Consider the following 21,904-nt stretch of genomic DNA (forward strand, 5'->3'; position numbering starts at 1 on the left):
TTTTATGTGATCTCAAAACCTTTCTTTAAAAGCACAGCATTCGCTTTTTGCACACACTATTATGATTCAGAAATTCAGTTTCTACTGCTAACAGTGAAATCCAGACGTTTTGATAGTGCAACATGTATCACTCCAAAAACGTCAACATCTGCTTGGTCCAAATATGTAGGCCTATAAAGTTAACCAAAATACAGGCAAAAATGTGTGTTCTCAAAATCGTTCTTGAAAACATGTTTGCACTTTTCTCATGCACTATCATGAATCAAGAATCCAATTTCTACTGACAGCAGATTGACACGTTTACTCTGGTATGCTACATATAAAATATAACAAGAAAAGAAAACTTTTATTTGACAGCTAAGTTATTTTATTAAAGATTCAGTTTCACAGGTATTTCAAGCAGTTTTCTACCTGCTCAAAATGTAAGGGTGTAATTGACTATCTTATGTTTCCAACTTTCTCTAGAACATGAAATATAAATGACTTTAATAATTAAAGTTATCTATATTCTCTTGATGAGTATACAGTGTGAATAACACTTTAGTTGTTCATTTGACCATTTCCTGCAAAATTTGCATTATGTTCCCTTTTTTTTTTCTAGAAGTGTGTACGAATTTTGAGGACACTATAACAACAACAACAACAAAAAGCAAAAGAGCAAATAAAAAAAGGAAAAAAATCGGGGAAAAAATACATCAATTTCCAAAGATTCCGCCCTAAGATTCCGGGGGGGGGGGGGGGGGGGGGGGGGAGAATGGCCTCCCCCGCCCCCTGGCGCTGCCTGCCTCTCCCCCTACGGCCTCCCCCCCCCCCCCCCCCCCCCCCAACACACACAGTACACACACACACGCGTACGCGTACACACAAGCTCAGTCAGAGCTGGGGACAGTCGATGGTACTCTAATCAAGAGCGATGTCCCGACGTCCAGGAGGTAATGAAGAATACCTAGAATTAACCGCAGCAGCGACCCCATACGGACAAATACGTGTTACTGTGTTACAGCGCCCCGCGACGGGGTTAACCTAGAATGTGTGTTACTCTTGCTCATGGTGTTTGAGTACTTTTTAGATTCCAGAATAACTGTATTTTACCCTTTTTGTGACCCTTGCACAATGGGAAAACTGTTTTTATCTTGTGTCGTTGGATGCCATTGTGATGGTCTTTACCATAGTCCCACTGATGTATTTTGCTGTGATCATTGCTTTCAGTGCAGGGATGATCTTCATCATAGTCCCACTAATGTAAATTTGTTGTGAGGATCGCTTTGAGTGCAGTGCACGCGACGTGCACTCAAAGCTGCGGATTGATTCCATTTATATTGGATTCATTTGTAATTGTCGGTCTACATTACATTTACTGGTGCTATGTATTAGTGGCTTGCATTTATCCCTAGACTAGTTAATTATGTCTCTAATTTACTGGCTAGTAGCTAGACTAGACCTAGGTTCTATATAAGTTTAGATTTCTACATCATCACTGATCATGTCATCAGTTCAAAGTAAATAAATAAAATAGATTTCCTCTGTAACTTTACACTTAAACCGCGAAACATTTACGTGAGGATAGATCTAAACCTATTTATGATTTTTTTTTTCCATTTTAAAATTTCACTGTTTAATTGTTCGTGTTAGACTTCAATTCAAAATGAATTTATCTGTCGAAGATGATAAAGATCATCTAGAGTAACTGCGTCAGTAAGCGGCCGTGCAGCCGTTCGCGGCAGGTACAACATACACGGTAATATACTGCTAAACACAGCATTGCACTGTTACATGCACACTACACATATACTAACACACTAGCAATCAACAAAAACCAACCGATAAAATGGGCACGATCTCTGACGAAAGTGAAATTTTCTCACCTAAATGACAACATATCGCATCCAAAATGAAATTTTCGGTACTTCTTAATTATTATTATTATATTCTTTATTCGCTTCTTACAAAGCACATATATATACAGTAAAATATTCCTAAAAACATGCAGATACAATGTGTAGACATGGATACAGAAATGAAATATTAGAAAAAAAAAATTAAACATACACACACATAGGTCTAAAATTGCCCTCAGGGAGATCCAACAGATATCCACATATTTTCGCCCATCAACCCTCCCTCACCCGTGCCCGCTCTGACTGTTCGGGGAAGTGAGTGGAGCACAGCACCCATCCGTATCCCGGCTAAAAAACTACGCACCCAATCCAGCACAATGTACCTCACTCTCTGACTACTAGTACAATGTACATGATGTGTACACACAAGTGCGCACGTGTGCCCGTGCATGCTCTCATAGACATGCACACATTGTTCAATAAGTACGATGTTCTACTATGCACCCGTATACGCACAACTGTCCCCGAAGCAGTCATGATGATATAAAAAGAAAAAAAAATTGCATCTTTTACTCTATGTTCTGTATAATAGTGTAGCCAGTACAAGAACTCATTCTCCCTGAAAGTATTCCATTCCAGCTACACTATGCCACCTTAATGTAGACACAGATACGAAATCAACTCATTACATTCTTGAGGGTTTAAAAAAGAAAATTCTTTGTAATCCCTCATATGTATCAATTCCCTTATTTGCTCGGCATTCCTCATGGCTTCATCCATCTCACCGCATAATGCCTTCCATCTTTCATTTATCTTCGACTGGTCTAAAAAATACCTACTATTCAAAAATCTCAAATTACCACCTAGTACAGAATATGCTCCAAATCTACTCATTCCTGTTATATAAGAAACAATCTGATTCTTTGTGTTTAAAGATTTTATTATAAAATTCAAACACCTTCTATGGAACCATAATTCAGGGCTCATCATTGCTGATAAAAAAGGCAAGAATGCATTACTAGTATGTGTCTGCCATGGAATTTTCCATACTCTTCGAACAGCAGTTCTCCAGTGTCTATATAACGCATCTAAAGAGGAGTCATATAATGGACATAACTGAGAGCCATAAAAGCTACAACAAAATTTTTGAAACAAAACATTACGTACCTCACACTTGGCATATCTAAAATTACTCAGTAAAATATTACACTGACGGTTAAAATCACCATTAATTTTAGACAAATCAGCATGCAAAATATCATTTGTAATAATATGACCAAGATGACATATATTGTCTACAACTTTCACATACTCTCCATTAATTGTTATCCTTGGATCTACAACTTCTTTTCCATCACATTTGAATATAATAAGCTGACTTTTGTCACTATTAAACTTCAAATCAAATTGAGAAGCATATTTTTGACAGATAGTAATCATTTCCTTCAGAGCTGACACATTTGGGGATAAAATGATCAAATCATCAGCATATGAGAAAACGCCACTAAACATTTGACCCATGTAACATCCTTCACCGAGTGCCTGCAGTTGATGCAGAAGCCCATCAATATAGAGACAGAACATACATGGAGACAATATACCACCTTGTTTAACTCCATTTGAAACTGTGAAAAAATCAGAATAAACTCCATTCCATCTGAGTCTGATCTTCTGATCTAAGTACATATTTAGCAACAGCTTGCAAAACATTGGACACACCCCTTTGCATAACATAATTTCAAATAATCTCACAAAGTTGACTCTATCAAAAGCTTTGCTGGCATCCAACACAAGACCATAAACATTGCTCTTATCATGGAGAAAATATGAAACTGTTTCTCTAACCATACTTGTGCACATTGTCGTAGATATCCCCTCTTTAAACCCAAACTGTAGATCACTTGTGCATAAATGATCTAGTTCTCTATTCATAATAACTAATTCTAAGATTTTTCCAATTATACTACTCAAAGTTATTGCACGAAAATTACATGAGTTTCCAAGATTTGCCCATCTTCCCTTTGGAATAGGGACCATTGTGTTTCTAAGCATATTTTCAGGTGTATACCCATGTCTAATCATTGCGGTAAACAACAAAGCAACATATCCACTTACAGCGTTGTTACCATAAATAAAATGATCTGACATTACTCCAGTAATATCGTCTTTCTTCGACTTATTCAGCTTTTTTATAGCATTGAACACTTCAGCTGCTGATATACCATGATCACCATGAGTACATGAATCACGCCTGCATTTTTCATTCAGTAGACTATCAATGTTGTTTTTGAGAATAGCCATTTCTCTTTCATCAAAGGAAACACTGTTATACAGATTCTCAAATTTGTGTGCAAACATTTCAGCAATATCCTCTTTTCCCTGCTTTCCATCAACTACATTTGGATATCTTTTCACATTTTTAACACTGTTACATTTTTTTACCTCTTTCCACAAATTTTTTGAATTACCAGATGCAATAGCCGCAGCAATTTTATCACTTTTTATTGATTCAGACTCTTTCAGTATTCTTTTTAGAGCTTTATGATATTCAGCCCTTGATTTCTTTCTAATCTCAAACAACTGACCCTCTTGTGGACGTCCATTCTCAACCCACATCTTATGCCAAAACAATGCATTTTTAAAAAACGGATCAACATATTCATTCCAGCCAGGTATCACTTTACTCTTGACTTCTGAAATATCTTTATCAAATATTACATTAGCTGCTGTCAAACATGCATTAATTATATTCTCATGAAAATTATCTATATCACAGTGATGATCATTACAATTCGTCCCACTGCAATGAATAGCACATAAGGGGACATCAATCTTCTCTAACAAGCCTTTTAGTATTGATTCATACCTATTGATGTCTTCCTTTTTGGCATATTTCCAGTTACACACAACCTCCTTTTCTCCTAGGGGACCTGGAATAGATTGGTTCTCAGCAGCCTCAGAGACATTCAGATCCAGTAAACATCTCACAGCCACATGATCAGAAAAATTATGTACTGTGTCAATACATTCGTATTCTTGAACAGACTCTGCTAGATTTTCAGTTGTAACAAAATGATCAATCAATGATGTAGCATTAGTCCCTTTACTTCTGTAGGTGTAATCAAACATACAACACTCATCTTGTGTGCAAACTTTAAAATTATCATTGAAAAATGTTAAAAATAATCTGGTTTGATAAGTATCTCTGGAGATATCAGTGTTAAAATCACCACCAATACAGACATAGTCAACATTGGTTCCTTCCAAACAAATCTCAATATCATTTAAAATTTCCTGGTACTGCTGTAAGTTACTGTACTGTGACCTATCATCACACGGCATGTATACATTGAATAATAACATTCTCTTCATATCTTCAAAGGTTATAATAACTGCAGCCATTCTCTTACTAACTGAATCCAATCTTACAGGTTCCACTTTCAACTTATTACTTTGTTTCCAGATTATAGCTGTTCCTCCATGAGGTCTTCCCGACAACAAAATTTCTTCATTCATTGCACTAACCCCATGTTTCCCTACACCATTTTCATCGTCTATTTTATCAAACCAGGGAAACTGTGATTCATACAAACCATGTTCCTGTAATAAAAGAAAATCACTATGCTTAAAAATCTCCTTTAAGAAAGGAAGTTTGGAGTCATTTGCACATTGGCAATTATAGGTGATAAGTGACAGTTTGTGATTCACTTCCATTTTCGATGATGTTCACCCAGGTCTCTCTCTTGCCCTTTCTCTCCATCTCTGTACGCAGATACCATAGGGCCATATACTTTCCTCCATGACTTTGTCCTTTTCATCCACAGAAACTGACAGCTTGTATGACTTGAAAACTGCCTCCATATTTGACTTACAAACTATTTCAGCTGTGTCAATACCTTTGCTCTTTATGTATCTCAGCATTTGATCATCAGAGGTTGTTTTCGCTACGCGTGAGATGAAAAAATCTCGCTTTGGCAGAGGTGCACCATATATGACATCTCCCTTGACGGTTCCATGAATCCTACGCTTCTGACGCTGACTGCTGTTTACCTCTCTGGACTGGTTTCCTGCTGACCGCTGCTTCGAGTGCTGAACTGTGCGCCATGGCCCTGTTGCATTGTCGGTACCTCCATCAGACTTGACGCTGGACACCTTCTCCAGTACAGGCAAAGATGACAGTGTGGCCTGCACCTGCGACGAACTGGCAGTCCTTGTGTTCATCTGCACGGCAGGTTTCTTGTTCGTCAATGATACTTGTACATCGGTCCCTTTCACAGAAGCTTGTCTTCCATTTGCATTCTTCTTTGCAAGCTCGGCATACGAGGGAGAATAGTTCTTTACCACCACACTTTCCTTTTCTCCCTTTTGTAGATGCCTGATAGCCTCATCATGTGCTCTGACAGAGGCCCCCATTGTCGTCATTCTCTCCTCCAGCTCAATCAGTCTCTGCAGGGTGGCAAAGGGATCTAATTCCTTGGGATCACACTTAGGAATTACAAACAGATTCTTGGCAACAAAATTAGTCTCTATACCCATCTGGTCAAGCTCAATCATTGCTCCAACAATATCATCAGCTGTCTTAACATAACAGTTAAGAAAATATGGTCCAAGAAACTGGATTTTTTGTCGTTTTCTCGATGTTCATGGATTTTGAAAACATATCCTCACGTAAAATAGAATTTTCGCGAGCCGATGTGGACCGCCATTTTTTTCGGAAAGTGGATGTTACCATCGAAAAAAAATGAGAAAAACACGAGAAAGACATCAACAACACCGCCAGAATTGCGATCTTGTTTGCGGCCAATGCATGTGCGCACGCTATTTTCACGTGCTTTCGCAATGGGAATTGGCGCTTACGCAATGTTCGCGAGACGTGAAGGCGTTCAGCTAAAGATCGCGGAGCACGCGCGTTTTGCATAGGGATTGTACATCGTGCCGCAAGCAGAAATACTACGTCGCATATCGCAGTTATCGGCGAAAATTGTGCCGGGTTTTGCCCTGGTAAATCATGAAAACTGCGTTGGTCAATGGTAAATTTCTTTCATGAAAACAATTGCGTTAATGAATAATCTTGTCTATGATATATGAAAAGGTTGAAAATAATTCGCCTGATTTGTTTACAAGTTGGAAAAACTCTTAACAATGCTTAAACTGCCGCAAACGGGATATTTTACTCTATTTCTAAGTTGTACTCTCTGTATTGTGAATGACTCCAGAAGTAGAACTATGTACTACTAGATCCAGGTCAGGATTCGCTCAACCTCCCCAGCCCCTGTGACCAAGTTAAATTATCTTCTGGCAGCTCTCAGCATTTTGCAACCAAATTATCAATCATTTGGTTGGTATACAGCTTACAGGCCCATTAAATTATGAAGAAAGTGTCAAATTGTCAGTCAATTGTCAAGTCATTAAAAATTGTGAACATCAAAATCCTCACTTTTTTTTAAGTTAAAAGAAGCAACTTACTGATTTGTATATCTGACAACTCTACAATGAATAAATTCAGTTTATAAATAGTATCTGTATAACATTCCATCTATCAGTATACTAAGCAATCCTGCACAGATATTTGTTATAATCATATCATTCCGAATTGATGTCCATCTGTAAATGTGTTTTATTGTTAGGCATGCCCGATTAAAAGCCTGGCTTTTTGAAATCACGCCTCCTTCAATGTACATAAGTCGTCACTCTTTATAAATTTTCACTGTAATCATGTGAAAGTGAAGGAAATAGATATCACTTTGGATGTTAAACATTTTAAAAACATTTCTTGACAGGACATTGTAGAGCATTCTTACCTCCGACAATGTAAATCCTTGACTGATGACATAGAGGGAAGATCTGTTCGCACATCAGCAAAGATGTCTGCCATTTCTCGGGATCTCCTGTCTTCAGCCGTGTTGCTGGGCGTGGTTCTGCTCTGCTATTCTAACTCCCTGCAGTGTGGGTTTGTGTTTGACGACAGGTCTGCTGTGATAGAGAACAGAGACCTTCTTCCCGAGACCTCTGTCATTGATCTCTTTTACAATGATTTTTGGGGAACACCAATGCACAAGGTAAGTTATGTTATTGACTTATTGTTAGCTTCCTTGTCAAATTTAAGAATTGTACTTGAAAAAAAGTTTAAGGAATGTACTTGAAAAAAAAAAATCACTAGATGCTGGAGAAGAAAGAGTCCATCTTATCTGTCACTTTTTTGTGCTTCCATTTGTCATATTGATGGGTTTTGCTTTATTGTTGCAAAATGAATGATAGTGCTTGAAATTCAGTTAGCTGTGTAATAGCATATTAGCAGTAGAATGCCTCTTACTTGATTTCAAAAGGTGCCACGTGCAAATTTTAGCAACATTTGTAGTTTACATCAGTCTCTTTCCACTCCTCACCTCTATTGGTTATATTTGTAGATTATTTACTGTAAAATATATTTATGAGAAAACTTTTCCTATTTCTGTCTTGCATGCTTTCTCCATTCCTGTTTCACCCAATATGATCTTTTTTTTTTTTTTCATCTGCATCATAACATCTGCAGGAAAAGAGTCACAAGTCATACCGTCCACTTTGCATCTTGACTTTCCGTCTGAATTATGCTGTTGGTGGGCTCGACCCCTGGGGTTACCACCTGGTCAATGCAGTGCTACACTGGTTGGTATGCATTCTCTTTCTGAAAGTCTCCAAGAACATCCTGGATGAGGAGACTAGCCTAAAAGCATCACTCCTGTTTGCTGTCCATGCTGTCCATACTGAAGCAGTAAGACAAAACAAATACAACAATAACAAAACCTTATATGCTTTGCCTTCTGTGGTCTAGTGTGCAAATGCAATTTTCAAAAGTAATGCGCTGCTTTAATTTTGGAACATATGAATTTTTTTTTGTTGCTGTTGTCATAAGTTGGTAAGAAGGAAGCTCATGCTAACATCAATGGGAAATTTTTGGAACAGTGTAAGTAAAAAGGAAAAGAAAACAAAAGAAATATCATTCATGTAGTTGTAATAATCATATAATTCATTTAACTCTATTTTCCCCCCTGGAGCACTGAACGCTTTGCTTTGCTTGTTTTTGACCCAGTATGAATGCTTAGTGAAACAGTTGATCTCTGTTCATATGATGACAATTTAGTAACAAGAGACCAATAAAGTTATTGTTATTGGATTTGAGTTGCTATTATTTGATGCAGCTGATTGTGTTCATAGTGATTGCTGTTTACCTTTTTGTTTGTTTATTGTTTGTGTTTAGGTTACAGGAGTTGTTGGCCGAGCTGAACTGTTGTCTTCTGTGTTTATGCTGCTTTCATTTATGTCATATGGTGTAGCTGCTCACAGTATCAACAAAACAAGTAAGCCCTGAAACATCTTATTTGTATGATTTAGGACAAAAATGGAAACCTGTTACGAAGACCATAAAAATCCTGCCATTTTTGGCATACATTTGTTCTGTTTATATTATTTTGCCACAAATGCTAAGAACATCTTGATATCCCATTGTGCAGACATATACATTTACTATATATTGATCATCATTGTCTCTCCAATAGTCAATTTGGATCTTATGTCCCAAAATTTACATATTCATTTGTATTCATGTGCATCACAAATGTACAATACCAGGCTATATTTTTTGTTTCACATTTTTTCTTTCTTTTGCCATAATGTGATATGTTCATTTTATGTATTCTGTCTAGATTGGAATTACATGGTATTAACAATGATCCTGGCTGCCATGGCAACACTGTCCAAGGAACAAGGCATCACAGTGGTGGGGATCTGTTGTGTCTATGAGATCTTTTACTTACAGAAGGTTTGTAATCCAGTCTGTATGTTCTCTACAACAAAAAGCCTCCACCTTTCGCATGATGTGAGTTTGTCAAGGTACTGTGAGATTGCATACTTTAAAACGGGGAATGTTAGTGTGCATTTTAATTTCGCGACTTTCGCGAGAACCAAAATTTGCGAAATTAAAATGCATGCGAAAGTTCTTGCCTACACAATATACGTTGGATGCCAGTGGCAATTCATGAAAATTTCTGCGAGAAAGGCCATCGGCCCCAATTTGCGAAATGTTCATGCTGCGAATATATCATGTTTTACAGTACATTATTCATATTGAAGTTGAGTTATTTGAGTTATTATTTACGTTAAAGAGAGATTATTTGCAGGATAAAATGAAAATTGATTTGTTTGTATTTTTTAATTGTATTTGTATTGGTGTTGTTCATGTCACACCCAGAAGGGGTTAATTCGTGAATGATTTGAATGGAAAAAAAAAAGAGGGAAAGTGCATTTAACTTTCATTCATTGTGGTAGCCATTTTTGCAGCATCATCACCAACCCCGCTGCTCTCACAGTGCAGGTTTTATATAGATATGTACGTTACGGACAGGAAAGATCTCTCGCACTATGCAGTATATATATAAGATCTTTTTTGGGTTGTTTTATCTGTTTTTTGCTGTTGTTGTTGTTGTCCACTGTCCACCATGGCATTGTATTCTTGCATTCATTGAATCTTATGCTACAGATAAACTGGCTTTCATTCACACAACTTCATACCAAGACTGCTACCCCTAAGATTGCCAAAAAGAGATCACAAAACACCAACACCCTCAAGGCGTCATTGATGGAGGCAGCCCCCAGACTTGTTTTCCTGATATCTGCCACACTCCTGTTGCTCTGGGCACGTGTGAGCATTATGAGAGCTGAGCTTCCTACGTTCACCCAGTGAGTTGTGTTGTCTTTGTTGAATGTGAGAGCATGAGTACATTGCTGTGTGTAATTACTGCATTGCTATCATTTTAAGTTTCCTATCTTGCATTTACATTTCCAACCTCAAGGAAGGGCAGTTATGAAGCAAATTAACAGTACTTGGTATTCAAGCCAATTTCAATAATTTTAGTCTGATTCAAATGGCTGCAAGTACATAAAAATATGAAAAACTTGAATGGCTACTAAAGAGCCCATCATTCCCTATGCTTTCAAGTACTAACTATCATGGCAATGATGGATTTTAAAAGATTTCTCTCACAACATAAATGAAAAGTGGAGGAGGAGCAAATGGAGGAGGAGCGAATAAAAAAAAAATCTTTCATGTCTTTGGAATCTTTAAGTTTGACCTATATAAACAATCTACAGGATCTATTGGAGAGCAGTGCACAATAGCTCTTCTACTCTCTCTTCTACTCTGTCTTCACGCTATGCTTCATGCTACTATCTCATAATGCCCTATATTTTATGATGTTCTTTTTTATATCAATTTTAAACTTTTTAAAAATTAAAAGTAAAGCAGAAGCTTTGTAACTTTATATTTTGTGAACTTAGAGATAGAAAAAGGAAAGTCTTTATCAGAAAAATGCCTGAGATAAATTGTATTGTTTTACTGGAGCAAGTTAACAGTGTTGTATTCTGTTTTTAAAAGGAATAATATACTTCATGCAGTGATGTGTGGATATTTGCTGTGTATAGGTTTGACAACCCTGCAGCGTCTTCCCGTTTCCCAACTCGGCACTTGACTTTCTGGTACCTCCTGTCTGTCAATGCATGGCTCCTCCTTTCTCCCTACAACCTACTCTGTGATTGGACAATGGGAACCATACCACTTGTTACATCACTTGGTGATCCGCGTAACTTAGCAACTGCATCCCTTGTGTGCTCCGTTGGACTCTTGGGCTTTTACGGTCTTTGCAAAAATGGAAAGCTGTCTCGACAGCTTCTCATGGTCAGTTTGGATCCGTATATGTGACAGTTCTTGATGTTTGATAGTAGAAGCCCTCTATGATAAAACCACTGGTTTGGGTGTTTGTGAAGGAGACTCCTTGTCATGTATGCTACATGTTTCATTGTATTCATTTTGTGATCATTATTCATGGGGGAAAATAAGACTTGTCAAATTAAGGATGACTGGGAGATACCATATTTTCTCAAAGGAAATTAAAACTGCTCTCAGGGAACATTTCATTATTCTGTGCCGTACTGAGATAGGATTTGATCTAGATTTTGAATTCTAAAGTCTGGTGTTAGAGGCCAATGGCAATGAACAATTTAAAAAAAACCTGTAAAAACTGGTCTGTTAATAGCATGGCTCTTAAAAATAATGACCTTTTCCCCAAAATTATCCCGGTTTTGACAAAATTTTGCGTAAGGATAGGAGAGTTGTTAATGAGACAGCAGTTATACATCCACCACAAATTTCAAAAAGATATTGTCTGCTAAAGAATACCAATAAAAATGTAAATTTGAGGGGGTAATAGATTAATAATGATAATAGTGGTTACTTGTATAGCACACAGGTCCACTTTTCAGTGCTCATGGCACTTCAAAAATAATTGTTTACAGGAAACAATGTTTTCATGCTATTGATCTGGAAGCAATTATCTAACCTGCATGTGTATTATGTTATAGGATGCCATTTTTTCCCCCTTTTTTTTGTGCATGTTGTGAGAAGAAAGTTATTTTTTTTCTCCTTGTTTATTTTAAAGCCATAACTTCATTTTCTGGTGATTTCTGACAGGTTTGCCAGAGCTCCAGATTTAAGTGCTTGTTTATTGTTGTTTCTTTTATTGCTTTGTGACCTGCAGGCCTTGTCTTTCCTCATTCTGCCCTTCTTGCCGGCCAGCAATCTCTTCTTTCCTGTCGGCTTTGTTGTGGCGGAGAGAGTCCTCTATGCACCAAGCATGGGCTTCTGTCTGCTGGTTGCCATGGGGATGGAGAGACTGAATAAAAACAGGTGTGCCTCACAGTTTGGAATTATCTGTACAAATAAGACAAAATTAACCTTAAATCATTCTGAAGACTTTTTTCATGGTGATTTTTAGTATTTGATTATTTTTGCCATGTGTCATTAGTCACCAGATGAAGTCATTTTCTTTTGTTTTTGTGTGATACTTGAAATACTGTGAAATTGTTGGAAAGGAAATGAAGATTGATAGCCTATATGTTGTCAATGCCAACAGGGTTTATCAGCTGCGTAACACTCACTTAAAGAACAGGCAATCACGTACTGCTCCAGAAAGTTGTACAGATGAGAAAGTGTGCTGATATTCAATTCTTAGCAATTGTCTTCACTGAGATATTTCAGCTGAAAATGATAAAGTATCCGTGGACCTTGTAAAAACAAATTCAACAACATTTTTGTCAAAGAATTTTCTTTGTATTATTCATGTTGTTGTTAATGTAACAAAACTTGGATGACTGCTGGTGTTACTAAATTCATGTCATCTGTGCAATTCTTCGCTTTAGTGCAGCCTTCCTTCTCTTTGTACGATTTAAACATCCAATACAAAGTGGTTTTGTGTATGCATTTGTGATGATGCATTAACGGTGTGATGCATTCCACTACTTGCTCTATTTAGTATATTCTCATTAATGAGAGTTATCAATTCTGGTGGGAATAGAAATCTGTGTTTTGATATGTCCTATGTTACAATTTGTATTGTATCAGAGATATGAAGGACCGTTTGTTTAAAGAATATTAAAGATGCTGACTGCTTGTCACTCAAGTGCCATGTTATTTATTTCTTTCCCTGGTACTTCATTTTTCCCCTCTGGTTCTCATAGCACAGCAAAATGGATCTCCGGAGTCTGTTTTGCGCTGTTGCTTCTTCTACATGCTGGGAGAACTGTCAGAAGAAATGAAGACTGGTAATTCACTATATGTTATTGTTTAAGAGAAAAAGAGAGGTGAATCTTGTTTGGCACTGAACTAGATTTGGGGGAGAAGCAATTCATTGTAATATGTGAGTACTTTAGTCTACTGGGGAAGCCATAGTGGGGAAAGCTGCTTAGTTGTCAAAATTATGCATGACATATCCACTGGGATAAAAAAAGAAAGGTTAACATTAACATACATAGAATCTGACTTCAAGATTCATACTTCACTTGTGGTCTATGTTAAAGGAAAAGGCCAACCTATTGCAGAGCAATAAGTTATCTTCTTTCAGATTTGAGTTTTCACAATACAAATAAGAATGTTGCCTCCTACTGTTTTGATACTTTCAATTAATGAAATCAAACAAGTTCCATGGTGACCTGTCCATCAGCCAGTTGGAATCATATTTCCATTTTAGTGGTCATGAATTACCTCTAATGCAAAGGTATCAGTAACTCTGTCATTTGTCCAAGTTTGATTGCCTTCACCATTTGGGCAGTGCAGTCTAATTCCTACTCACTGAATGACTTGTGATTTTAGTTGATGTGTAGTTTTAGTTTCAATATCAAATTCATCTTTTCTGTTTTGTCATTTTGTTGTTCAAATATGATTCTTATCAAAATAAACACACAGATGTGATTAGAGGTAAGTGTTTCATTATTGTGGGCAATATAATAGGGAATTACATGTTATGTGAAAACAGGATTTCTACCACAGGGCTTGATGATGTAGTGATATATCTCTGATTTTCTGTCACTTTAAATCCTCAGGAAAGATGAGTACAGCATCTTCTTGTCAGCACTGAAAGTGACCCAGAGCAATGCCAAGGCCTGGAACAATGTTGGACATGCACTGGAGAAGCAGGACAAGTGGAATGAGGCATTCCAGTACTTTAACAGAGCAGCAACGTAAGCCATACTTCTATCTTCTCTAGATGAAACTTAGAGGTTCCCCTTCTTTTATTCAAAAAAGAAAAAGAAAAAAGAAAGATGCAGACAGTCTTGATGAGTATGTAAGTTTGAGCCCTTCTGTCCATTACAAAAACAATGGTTGACTGAGATTTTGTCATATTTGAAATCTGCTATGAGGGGCTTTTACACCTATAATTTTAGAATACAATGAGGTAATGCAAGATTTGTTATGGCGCTGTTCCTTGCAGGAAGAATTCTGTGAAAAGGGAATATCTATGTGACCAAAAACATAATAACTCAAAGTCATGCCTTGTGTTTTCGTAACAAAACAAGTCTTCAAATCACATTAATGAGTGATTGCAAAGTGGTCAGACCATTCCTCCAGTGCCAAACCACATCAACCAGGCTGCAAAATCATCAGAGCCAATGTTGTCAATAAAAATGATAAATTCAGTATGAAAATGTTTTTCAGTCCAGCATTCTTTGACATGCACACCAAGCTCAAGATGTGAAGAATGGCACCATCAGGAAAATGGTCTATATTTTATTTCAACCTTCCTAGAATCCAGCCTGATGACATTGGATCTTGGATGAACATCGGCAGAGCACATCGTCAGCTGGGCAGACCCAGTGAGGCAGAGGCAGCCTACCGACGTGCAATGAAGCTGATGCCACAGCCGATCCCGGGGCAGCGGTACTCCACCAAGATCGACCCCAACCATCTCAACGTCTATCTCAACTTGGCCAATCTCCTCAAGCACAATGAAAGCAGGCTGAAAGAAGCGGAGGAGGTGACATAATTCCTGTCTAATTTGCTCTTCATGCCATAACCGCTGGCTATATTCTAATCCACGGATAATCTTGAAAAATGCTGTCTTGATAGGAGACTTGTGTTTGCTTCTCCAAATTTCTTTTTTTGAGAGAGAGAGATTTATGTGGCTCATGCAAGTTATCTATTATATTTAATGCTTGAAGTGATGATGCTGATCACCAAGCTGGCAAGAAGAATACGTCAAATATAAATTCATATATTACGTTTGCTTGTTTTAAATGGGCATTCCAGACGATTTTCATATTAATTTCACATCATGTAGTACATAAATCGACAGCTCCATGTATAGATTCGTGAAATTTATTGTTGTCCTTGGGCAGAGAAACCAATAAACTGAAAATCCTAAAGAAATTACACTGAACAGTGTTGATGACATCAGAGCCTCACATATTTCAGAAATGTAGCAATGTAATTCCATTTCAATACCACTTGCTCAACAAGTTCACCTGTGTAGAATCTATGCCTGCCTTCTTCTTTTGTTCTGCTTCCTTGAGCCCCAACTCATGCATTCTTATGGTGAGGCTGCCATGTCATCATCCTTGTTCATTGCAATTTGTTTTGAATTCTGAAAACATTCTCATTCCTCATCCCAATCACTGTAAATTCTGAAACCCTTTACTCAGTTCAACTAATTTATAGTTGTTTAAATATAAAAGTCTAAAAATCATCCGGAGGTCATGGTGGTCATATCAAGTACTTTGACCGTATGAATTTTTATTATTTGTGCTTGTAATTTGTGTTTAGTAGTCCTGTAACATAAAATACTTTGAAAATTGTGTCATTTTATTCAGTGACTTTTAAGAGGGGCAGCCTTGGCTTATTCAGGTGCCAAAACGCTTGACCTAAAGTTAAAGCTTTACAATGTTTCATAATGTTGTGGATACTGCACTCTTTCCCCCCTGCTCTGCCCAGCTGTACCTGAAGGCCATACGGATGAGACCAGACTTTGTGGATGCATACATCAACAAGGGCGAGATCTTGATGAAGCGGGGGAAGCTGGAGGAGGCAGAGTCCCTCTACCTGCAAGCGGTCAAGCTGGAACCGTACAACGCCAACATACACTACAATGTAAGTCATGTGACACATGCCCAGCAGTTTACGAATGTTGGATGTCTTTACTTTCATGGTATAGATTTGACAGGACTTTGCAGAATGGTGTCGATTTGAAACATACAATTAAATTATTACAACTTGTTCCGTCTGTCTTTCATCACCACTTTCCACAGCTTGGCATTGTAGCCATGAGAAAGAACCAAAAGCCAAAGGCGCTCAAACACTTTGACCGAGCTGTCGCGCTGGATCCCAAGCACAAGATGGCGCTCTACAACTCTGCCCTCTACATTCAGGAATCTGGCAACGAAGAACGCAGACCAGATGCGATTAAAAGGTGAACACTATTTTTCACTCTCATATGTATATATACCGCGGTATATATATATATTTTTTTTTTTGGGGGGGGGGGGAGAATAAGTTAAGATCTTATGTGATGTGGGGTTTTTCCACCCTTGAAATCAAAGGGTTGATGCTCCAACAGTGTGAGACAGATTACTTAACCCTTTCTCTGCCAGGGACTTTAGACAGTAACTTTTTAGCTCTGTTTGAAAATCCATGTCATCATTCTTTGGATAACTTCACCCCCCCCCCATACTTTCATCTCTCACAATTGGAAGAGGAGCTGTGGAACTGTGGGATGCTTCACATTGATCTTATCATATTGAAACTAATTCACTGACATCAGATCATGGGGAATGTGGATCAGTAAGCTCGGACTTCCCTTGTTCTGTAAGTAAAGTCACTCTACAGACCAGGAAGAAAGGATGCAGGATATGATTTAGTGTAACTCTGGATGACCTTTTCAAATGTACTAGGCTAGTCAGACATTTTCATCGGATATTTTTACAAGAAGAGCTGTGATACAGAAAACAGTGATTTAAAAGAAAAAATGTTTTGCTGTCATGATACTGAAAAGAATTTCTGTCACTATTGCTTTCCCATGTTGCAGAGGTTGGTAGAACTTGACCCAGAAAGTGAGTTTGGATGACCTTTTCAAATGTACTTGGTCAGTCAGATATTTTAATCAGGTATTTATGCAAGAACAGCTGTGATTTGGATAATGGTGATTAAAAAAAAGTGCTTTGCTCTCATGATACTGATAAGAAATTTTGTCATGATTGCCTTTCCAGGTTGCAGAGGGTGGTAGAACTTGACCCAGAGAGTGAGCTGAGCTACTCTACCTTGGGAATGCTGGCGATGGATGATAACAACAATCAGGCAGCCATTGAATACTACATCAAAGCTCTGGAGGTGGGATTTCATGTCTTATTCTTGGAGATTAGATAGAATGTGACAGTGATATGAGTAAAGCCAACTAAAAAACCTGTCAAAAAGGTCACTGTATTTATTGTTGAAACTACATATGGTTTTTAATATTTTTGTATTCTTATATTATTTTGGATTGAACCTTAATTTTCCAGTAAACTGTGCGCTTAGAAACATCCGTAGTAAGCGCCTGATAAATGTATTGTATTATTATTATTATTATTATTATTATTATTATTATTATTATTATTATTATTATTATTATCATCATCATTATTATTATCATTATTATTATTATTATTATTATTATTATTATTATTATCATCATTATTATTATTATTATCATCATTATTATTATTATTATTATTATTATTATTATTATCATCATCATCATCATCATTATTATCATTATCATTACAAAGTCGCTAGAACAACCAGCTACAGTTGGCTTTCTTTGTGTTCCATTAGCATCAAAGTTGGTCTCCGTGAAAGAACCCCCTTCCCCTGTTTATGTTACACACAGTTGAAGGGTGGGGGGATATTGAGTTAAGTGAATGAAAGAAAAAAAGGCACCATTGCCTTGGTCTAGTCTTTGAGGTTTTTATTATTTCAAGATTCTAGACTTTTAAGATAATAATGTGTCTTTAAGTAGCCCCTGGATAGTTCTTGATATCAAAATTTTCAATCTTGTAAGAACCCTGGATGTGTTAAGTATCTTTTTTGCCCTGCAAAATGGTTGGTGATTCGTGATGTTATGAAGACCACCGTCAGTGAGAAAAACCTGCTACCACTTTATGCACAAAGAGAAAACAACTCTAAGTAAATAACAAGATATAATGCATCAATTGTAAAAGATACACATTGAGGTGTTTGGGAGAATACATGGTTTATCACATTGTATGAAGATAATTCGTTGTCAGGAATGCTGTTCTCCTTTTATTGATATCATCCAACAACAAATATTTGTCAGTAAGTCATATATCTTTGTCCTTTAAATTCATTCATTTTAGCTGAACCCATCATCTCGCTATGCCCTGTTCAACCTGGCCCTGATTTATTCTGAAGAGAAGCAGCCACTGCAAGCAAAGCCCTACCTTGAAACTCTCCTCAAGGTAAGAATTTGTCACCAGGCCTCAAAGAAAGGCCAGGACTTCACCAGTGCTGACAAATAAAAAGGATCCTTGTGAAAGGGCCACAGTGGAGAGTTATTTAGAGTATTAAATTTCCCTGTTGTGTTTTTTTTTTTCTTTCCTTTTATTGAAAATATTGATCCATTGAAAAGATTCATTGATATTAAGTGCAGTAGAAATGTGACTTGCAGTTTGAACAGAAATAATGGTAACAGTTATCATTGTGGCAACTCAGTTTTCTCTTGACTGTTATGGTATTTGTATGGGAATAGATGTGGTATTCTCATGCTAACATTGGCACAATTATGCATAATGTGTAATCTGTATGTTTCAAATATCTGTGTCTACAAGATATGGAATTGGTCTCAGTAGGGTTGAAATTTGATAATATTTATTTGAGACAGGTATAAACTGGATGGAAGAGATATTGAGAGATGCAATACTTTGTGTTGTTTTCATTTGAATGGTATGTTTGGATTCATGTTTAACCTCCTGATATCTTCTCTCCACTCAACCGTAGTATCACCCCAACCACACAAAGAGTATGCTTCTTCTTGGAGACATTTATCTCAACGTGATGCAGGACATCCTGTCGTCCGAGGAGGTAAGGCTATGTTGACAAGGTGCTCAAATTGGCTCATCGGACCTCTAGTGAAGGGTGATGTGATGAAGTAGCATGAAGATGTTGCTATTGCAGTGATATCAGACTTGAAATGGATTTTTGATTATCTTGACATATTGTGTGCTTTGATTGCTCAGCATGTTTGGGCACATTACATTTCATATGTTAACCACTCAGCAGTGTCTCTGTGTTGCATGTATAGATAATATCCTTAAAAATGTTGATTAGTATTAAGAGAGCATTCAAGTTTTAGATCTCACTTCAGAATCTGGATGACAACATTAGGTCTTTTTCCCTAGAGGTGAATACAATATTCTATAGAAAAAATACTTTATTCAGATTCTACGTAACGAGTACAAATTTCAAATGTCATAATATGGGCTACGTTGTTTTCTTGTCTGTAAATTTCAGTCTTCCACCCATCCTCAACTGGGTTCATGATGTCACAAGTTAGACAAAAAACTATGATCAATTTCAGCCAAGACTCCAAGTTTTTGCACCAAAAGCAACTTATGTATGCATTTTAGTGCTTCATTTTTCAAGTTTCTTTTGTCACTTTTTATAGTGTAGAGGAGTTACGCATGAGAGAAAAGTGGTCATTGAATGATGATGCTAGTGAAAAAAAAAATCACTCAAATGTATTTTTTTTTAAAAGGATATGTGTAACCAAACTAGAGTCACAAATTCAAATTACAATTACAATTACAATCATGAATTCAAATTCTAATCCAATGGTGAATTCTGGTGAAAAAATCACTCAAATTCACACTACGAATTTGTATGTGCACGGCTTTGACCGCTAAAACATGATTTGGGATGTGGAGCGTTCATGACCTTCCAATCAATTTCAAAGCATGTGGTAAACATGCAAATTTGATTGACATGCCATAAAAGATTAGACCTCGTCTCCTTTCCAGAGTTCACATTAAAATCACAGTTTTGTACCATGTGTTTTTAGTCTGATAATTCTATTAATGAATTACAATAATCATCATATTCCATTAACAATTTTTCTCGTGTGTGACCGCTCTTAGTTAACCAGAAAGCAAATCACTGAAATCTGTCAGCCCTTAGAGTGAGTGTCCTCTCACTAATCACTGCTGAGTGTAGCTGTCACTAATAAGTGCTGTGAACACTATGATGTGATTGGCTTGTAGATGTTCAGGCGGATTGTGGAGCTGGAGCCCTCCAATGTCCAGGCAAGGCACAACCTGTGTGTGGTTCTTGTTCGGCGTGGTGAGCTGGAGCGGGCAGAAGAATGCTTGGTGAGCGTCCTACAGTTTGCGCCCAATGCAGACTTTGCAAAGAGTAACCTGGAAATCCTCCGCCAGAAACTGCAGGCAAAGAGGGCTGGAGCAGATAAGGAGCAGCATCGTAACGACAACAATCCAGGAAGGTGATAGGGGAAAAATATATATATATATATATATATATATATATATATATTATCATAAAATTTGTAATAGAATTATGTATTCATAACTCATGCCAAGTCTTCCAGTACTGTATGTAAATGTTTAACACCTGATTTTTTTGATGTTCATGCACAGGTGTCACTAAACTCAGCAGGTCATTGAGAGAAATCGAATTATAAGTTGAAAATTACTTTGTTTTAATTCTCAGTGCTCTTTGTATTCATACTGCACTGCACTTCATGTGCAAATGATGAGAAGACTGCTTGTCAGATGTGTTTGTTTCTCTGGGCTATAGCGGCTCACTTGGAATGGTGATGAGGGTCTTACATAATCATAACAATGAAGTATTCCAGTAGTCCCAAAGTTCAACTTGTGTTCAGCTTTCTTTTGTGTATGTGTGCATCTGTATAGATGATATCTGTATAGATGATATTCTTGTAATCCTGTCAAGTAATGCTAGTGGCAGTGGGCTAAATCTTTCCAAGAGTAGATCACACTGTATTGCTGTATATTGTAGCAAAACAGGGCCTTGGTAATTCACACTAAGCTAGCCCCCCCTGTCACATGGGCGGACTTGAATCATAAAACAATCACACTCGTGCCATTCGCAGTTGATTATGTACAGTTTATTAAAACAGTCCATTTAAATATTTACAAGGTTCAGTTACCAAAATCAGGAGGTCTTGACAAACAGGAAGTATGAATCCAAAATTCTGGGTGAAATTAACTAAATTATAATATCACCTACAAAAAAACAAACAAAACAAATTGGATTTCAAAAGAAAGCTCGTACAACTGTTTTGCCTATGTTCCACAACTACACCTCAGTGTGAACGGGATCGTGGCTTGATCCGGTTACACCTGTAAAGCTTCAACTTGTCACCTTATTCCGAATACACTGAATCCACTATCAAGTGCAGAACTATGCTGATCCTGAAATGATTGTTCCGCACGCCTGACCAAGATAACACTCGTCTTCTACAACACGAACACTGCCTCCGCTGCCATTGGGGTTCCATACTAACCCACAATGCAGCTTCCAAATTTCGGATTGTACTTACATTACATTTACAGGCCACACCTTCACATCATTATAAATCATACAAGTGCATTAGTATCATTTTACATCACATACAGGTCTGGTTAACCTTCTCTCATTTGCGTCATCCACAAACTCTCAAATCAAGTGTCAAAGTTTT

At 37.3% G+C, this 21,904-nt stretch overlaps 1 protein-coding gene across 1 annotated transcript; it reads left to right on the plus strand.

Moving 5' to 3' along the window:
* The first annotated feature begins 7,637 nt into the window (after nucleotides 1-7,637).
* On the plus strand, nucleotides 7,638-20,690 carry LOC139733794 (protein O-mannosyl-transferase TMTC3-like). The gene is made up of 16 exons (XM_071644599.1): nucleotides 7,638-7,897; nucleotides 8,371-8,589; nucleotides 9,076-9,175; nucleotides 9,521-9,636; nucleotides 10,354-10,553; nucleotides 11,295-11,547; nucleotides 12,407-12,555; nucleotides 13,386-13,469; nucleotides 14,247-14,384; nucleotides 14,950-15,178; nucleotides 16,132-16,287; nucleotides 16,446-16,606; nucleotides 17,403-17,523; nucleotides 18,549-18,650; nucleotides 19,189-19,272; nucleotides 20,448-20,690. Exons 1-16 carry the CDS (start codon nucleotides 7,703-7,705, stop codon nucleotides 20,688-20,690), a joined length of 2,550 nt encoding a protein of 849 aa, XP_071500700.1. The 5' UTR covers nucleotides 7,638-7,702.
* The last annotated feature ends 1,214 nt before the right edge of the window (nucleotides 20,691-21,904 follow it).

This window comes from Diadema antillarum, unplaced genomic scaffold, assembly GCF_040938485.1.
Source record: "Diadema antillarum isolate AM-2024a unplaced genomic scaffold, OU_Dant_1.0 seq00000491_RagTag, whole genome shotgun sequence".
NCBI classification, from domain to species: domain Eukaryota; kingdom Metazoa; phylum Echinodermata; class Echinoidea; order Diadematoida; family Diadematidae; genus Diadema; species Diadema antillarum.

Coding starts and splice junctions, on each gene's coding strand:
- LOC139733794 (XM_071644599.1), top strand. CDS start 7,703: ATGTCTGCCATTTCTCGGGATCTCCTGTCTTCAGCCGTGTTGCTGGGC. Junction 16,607..17,402: donor AGACCAGATGCGATTAAAAG/GTGAACACTATT, acceptor TTGCCTTTCCAG/GTTGCAGAGGGTGGTAGAAC. Junction 17,524..18,548: donor ACTACATCAAAGCTCTGGAG/GTGGGATTTCAT, acceptor CATTCATTTTAG/CTGAACCCATCATCTCGCTA.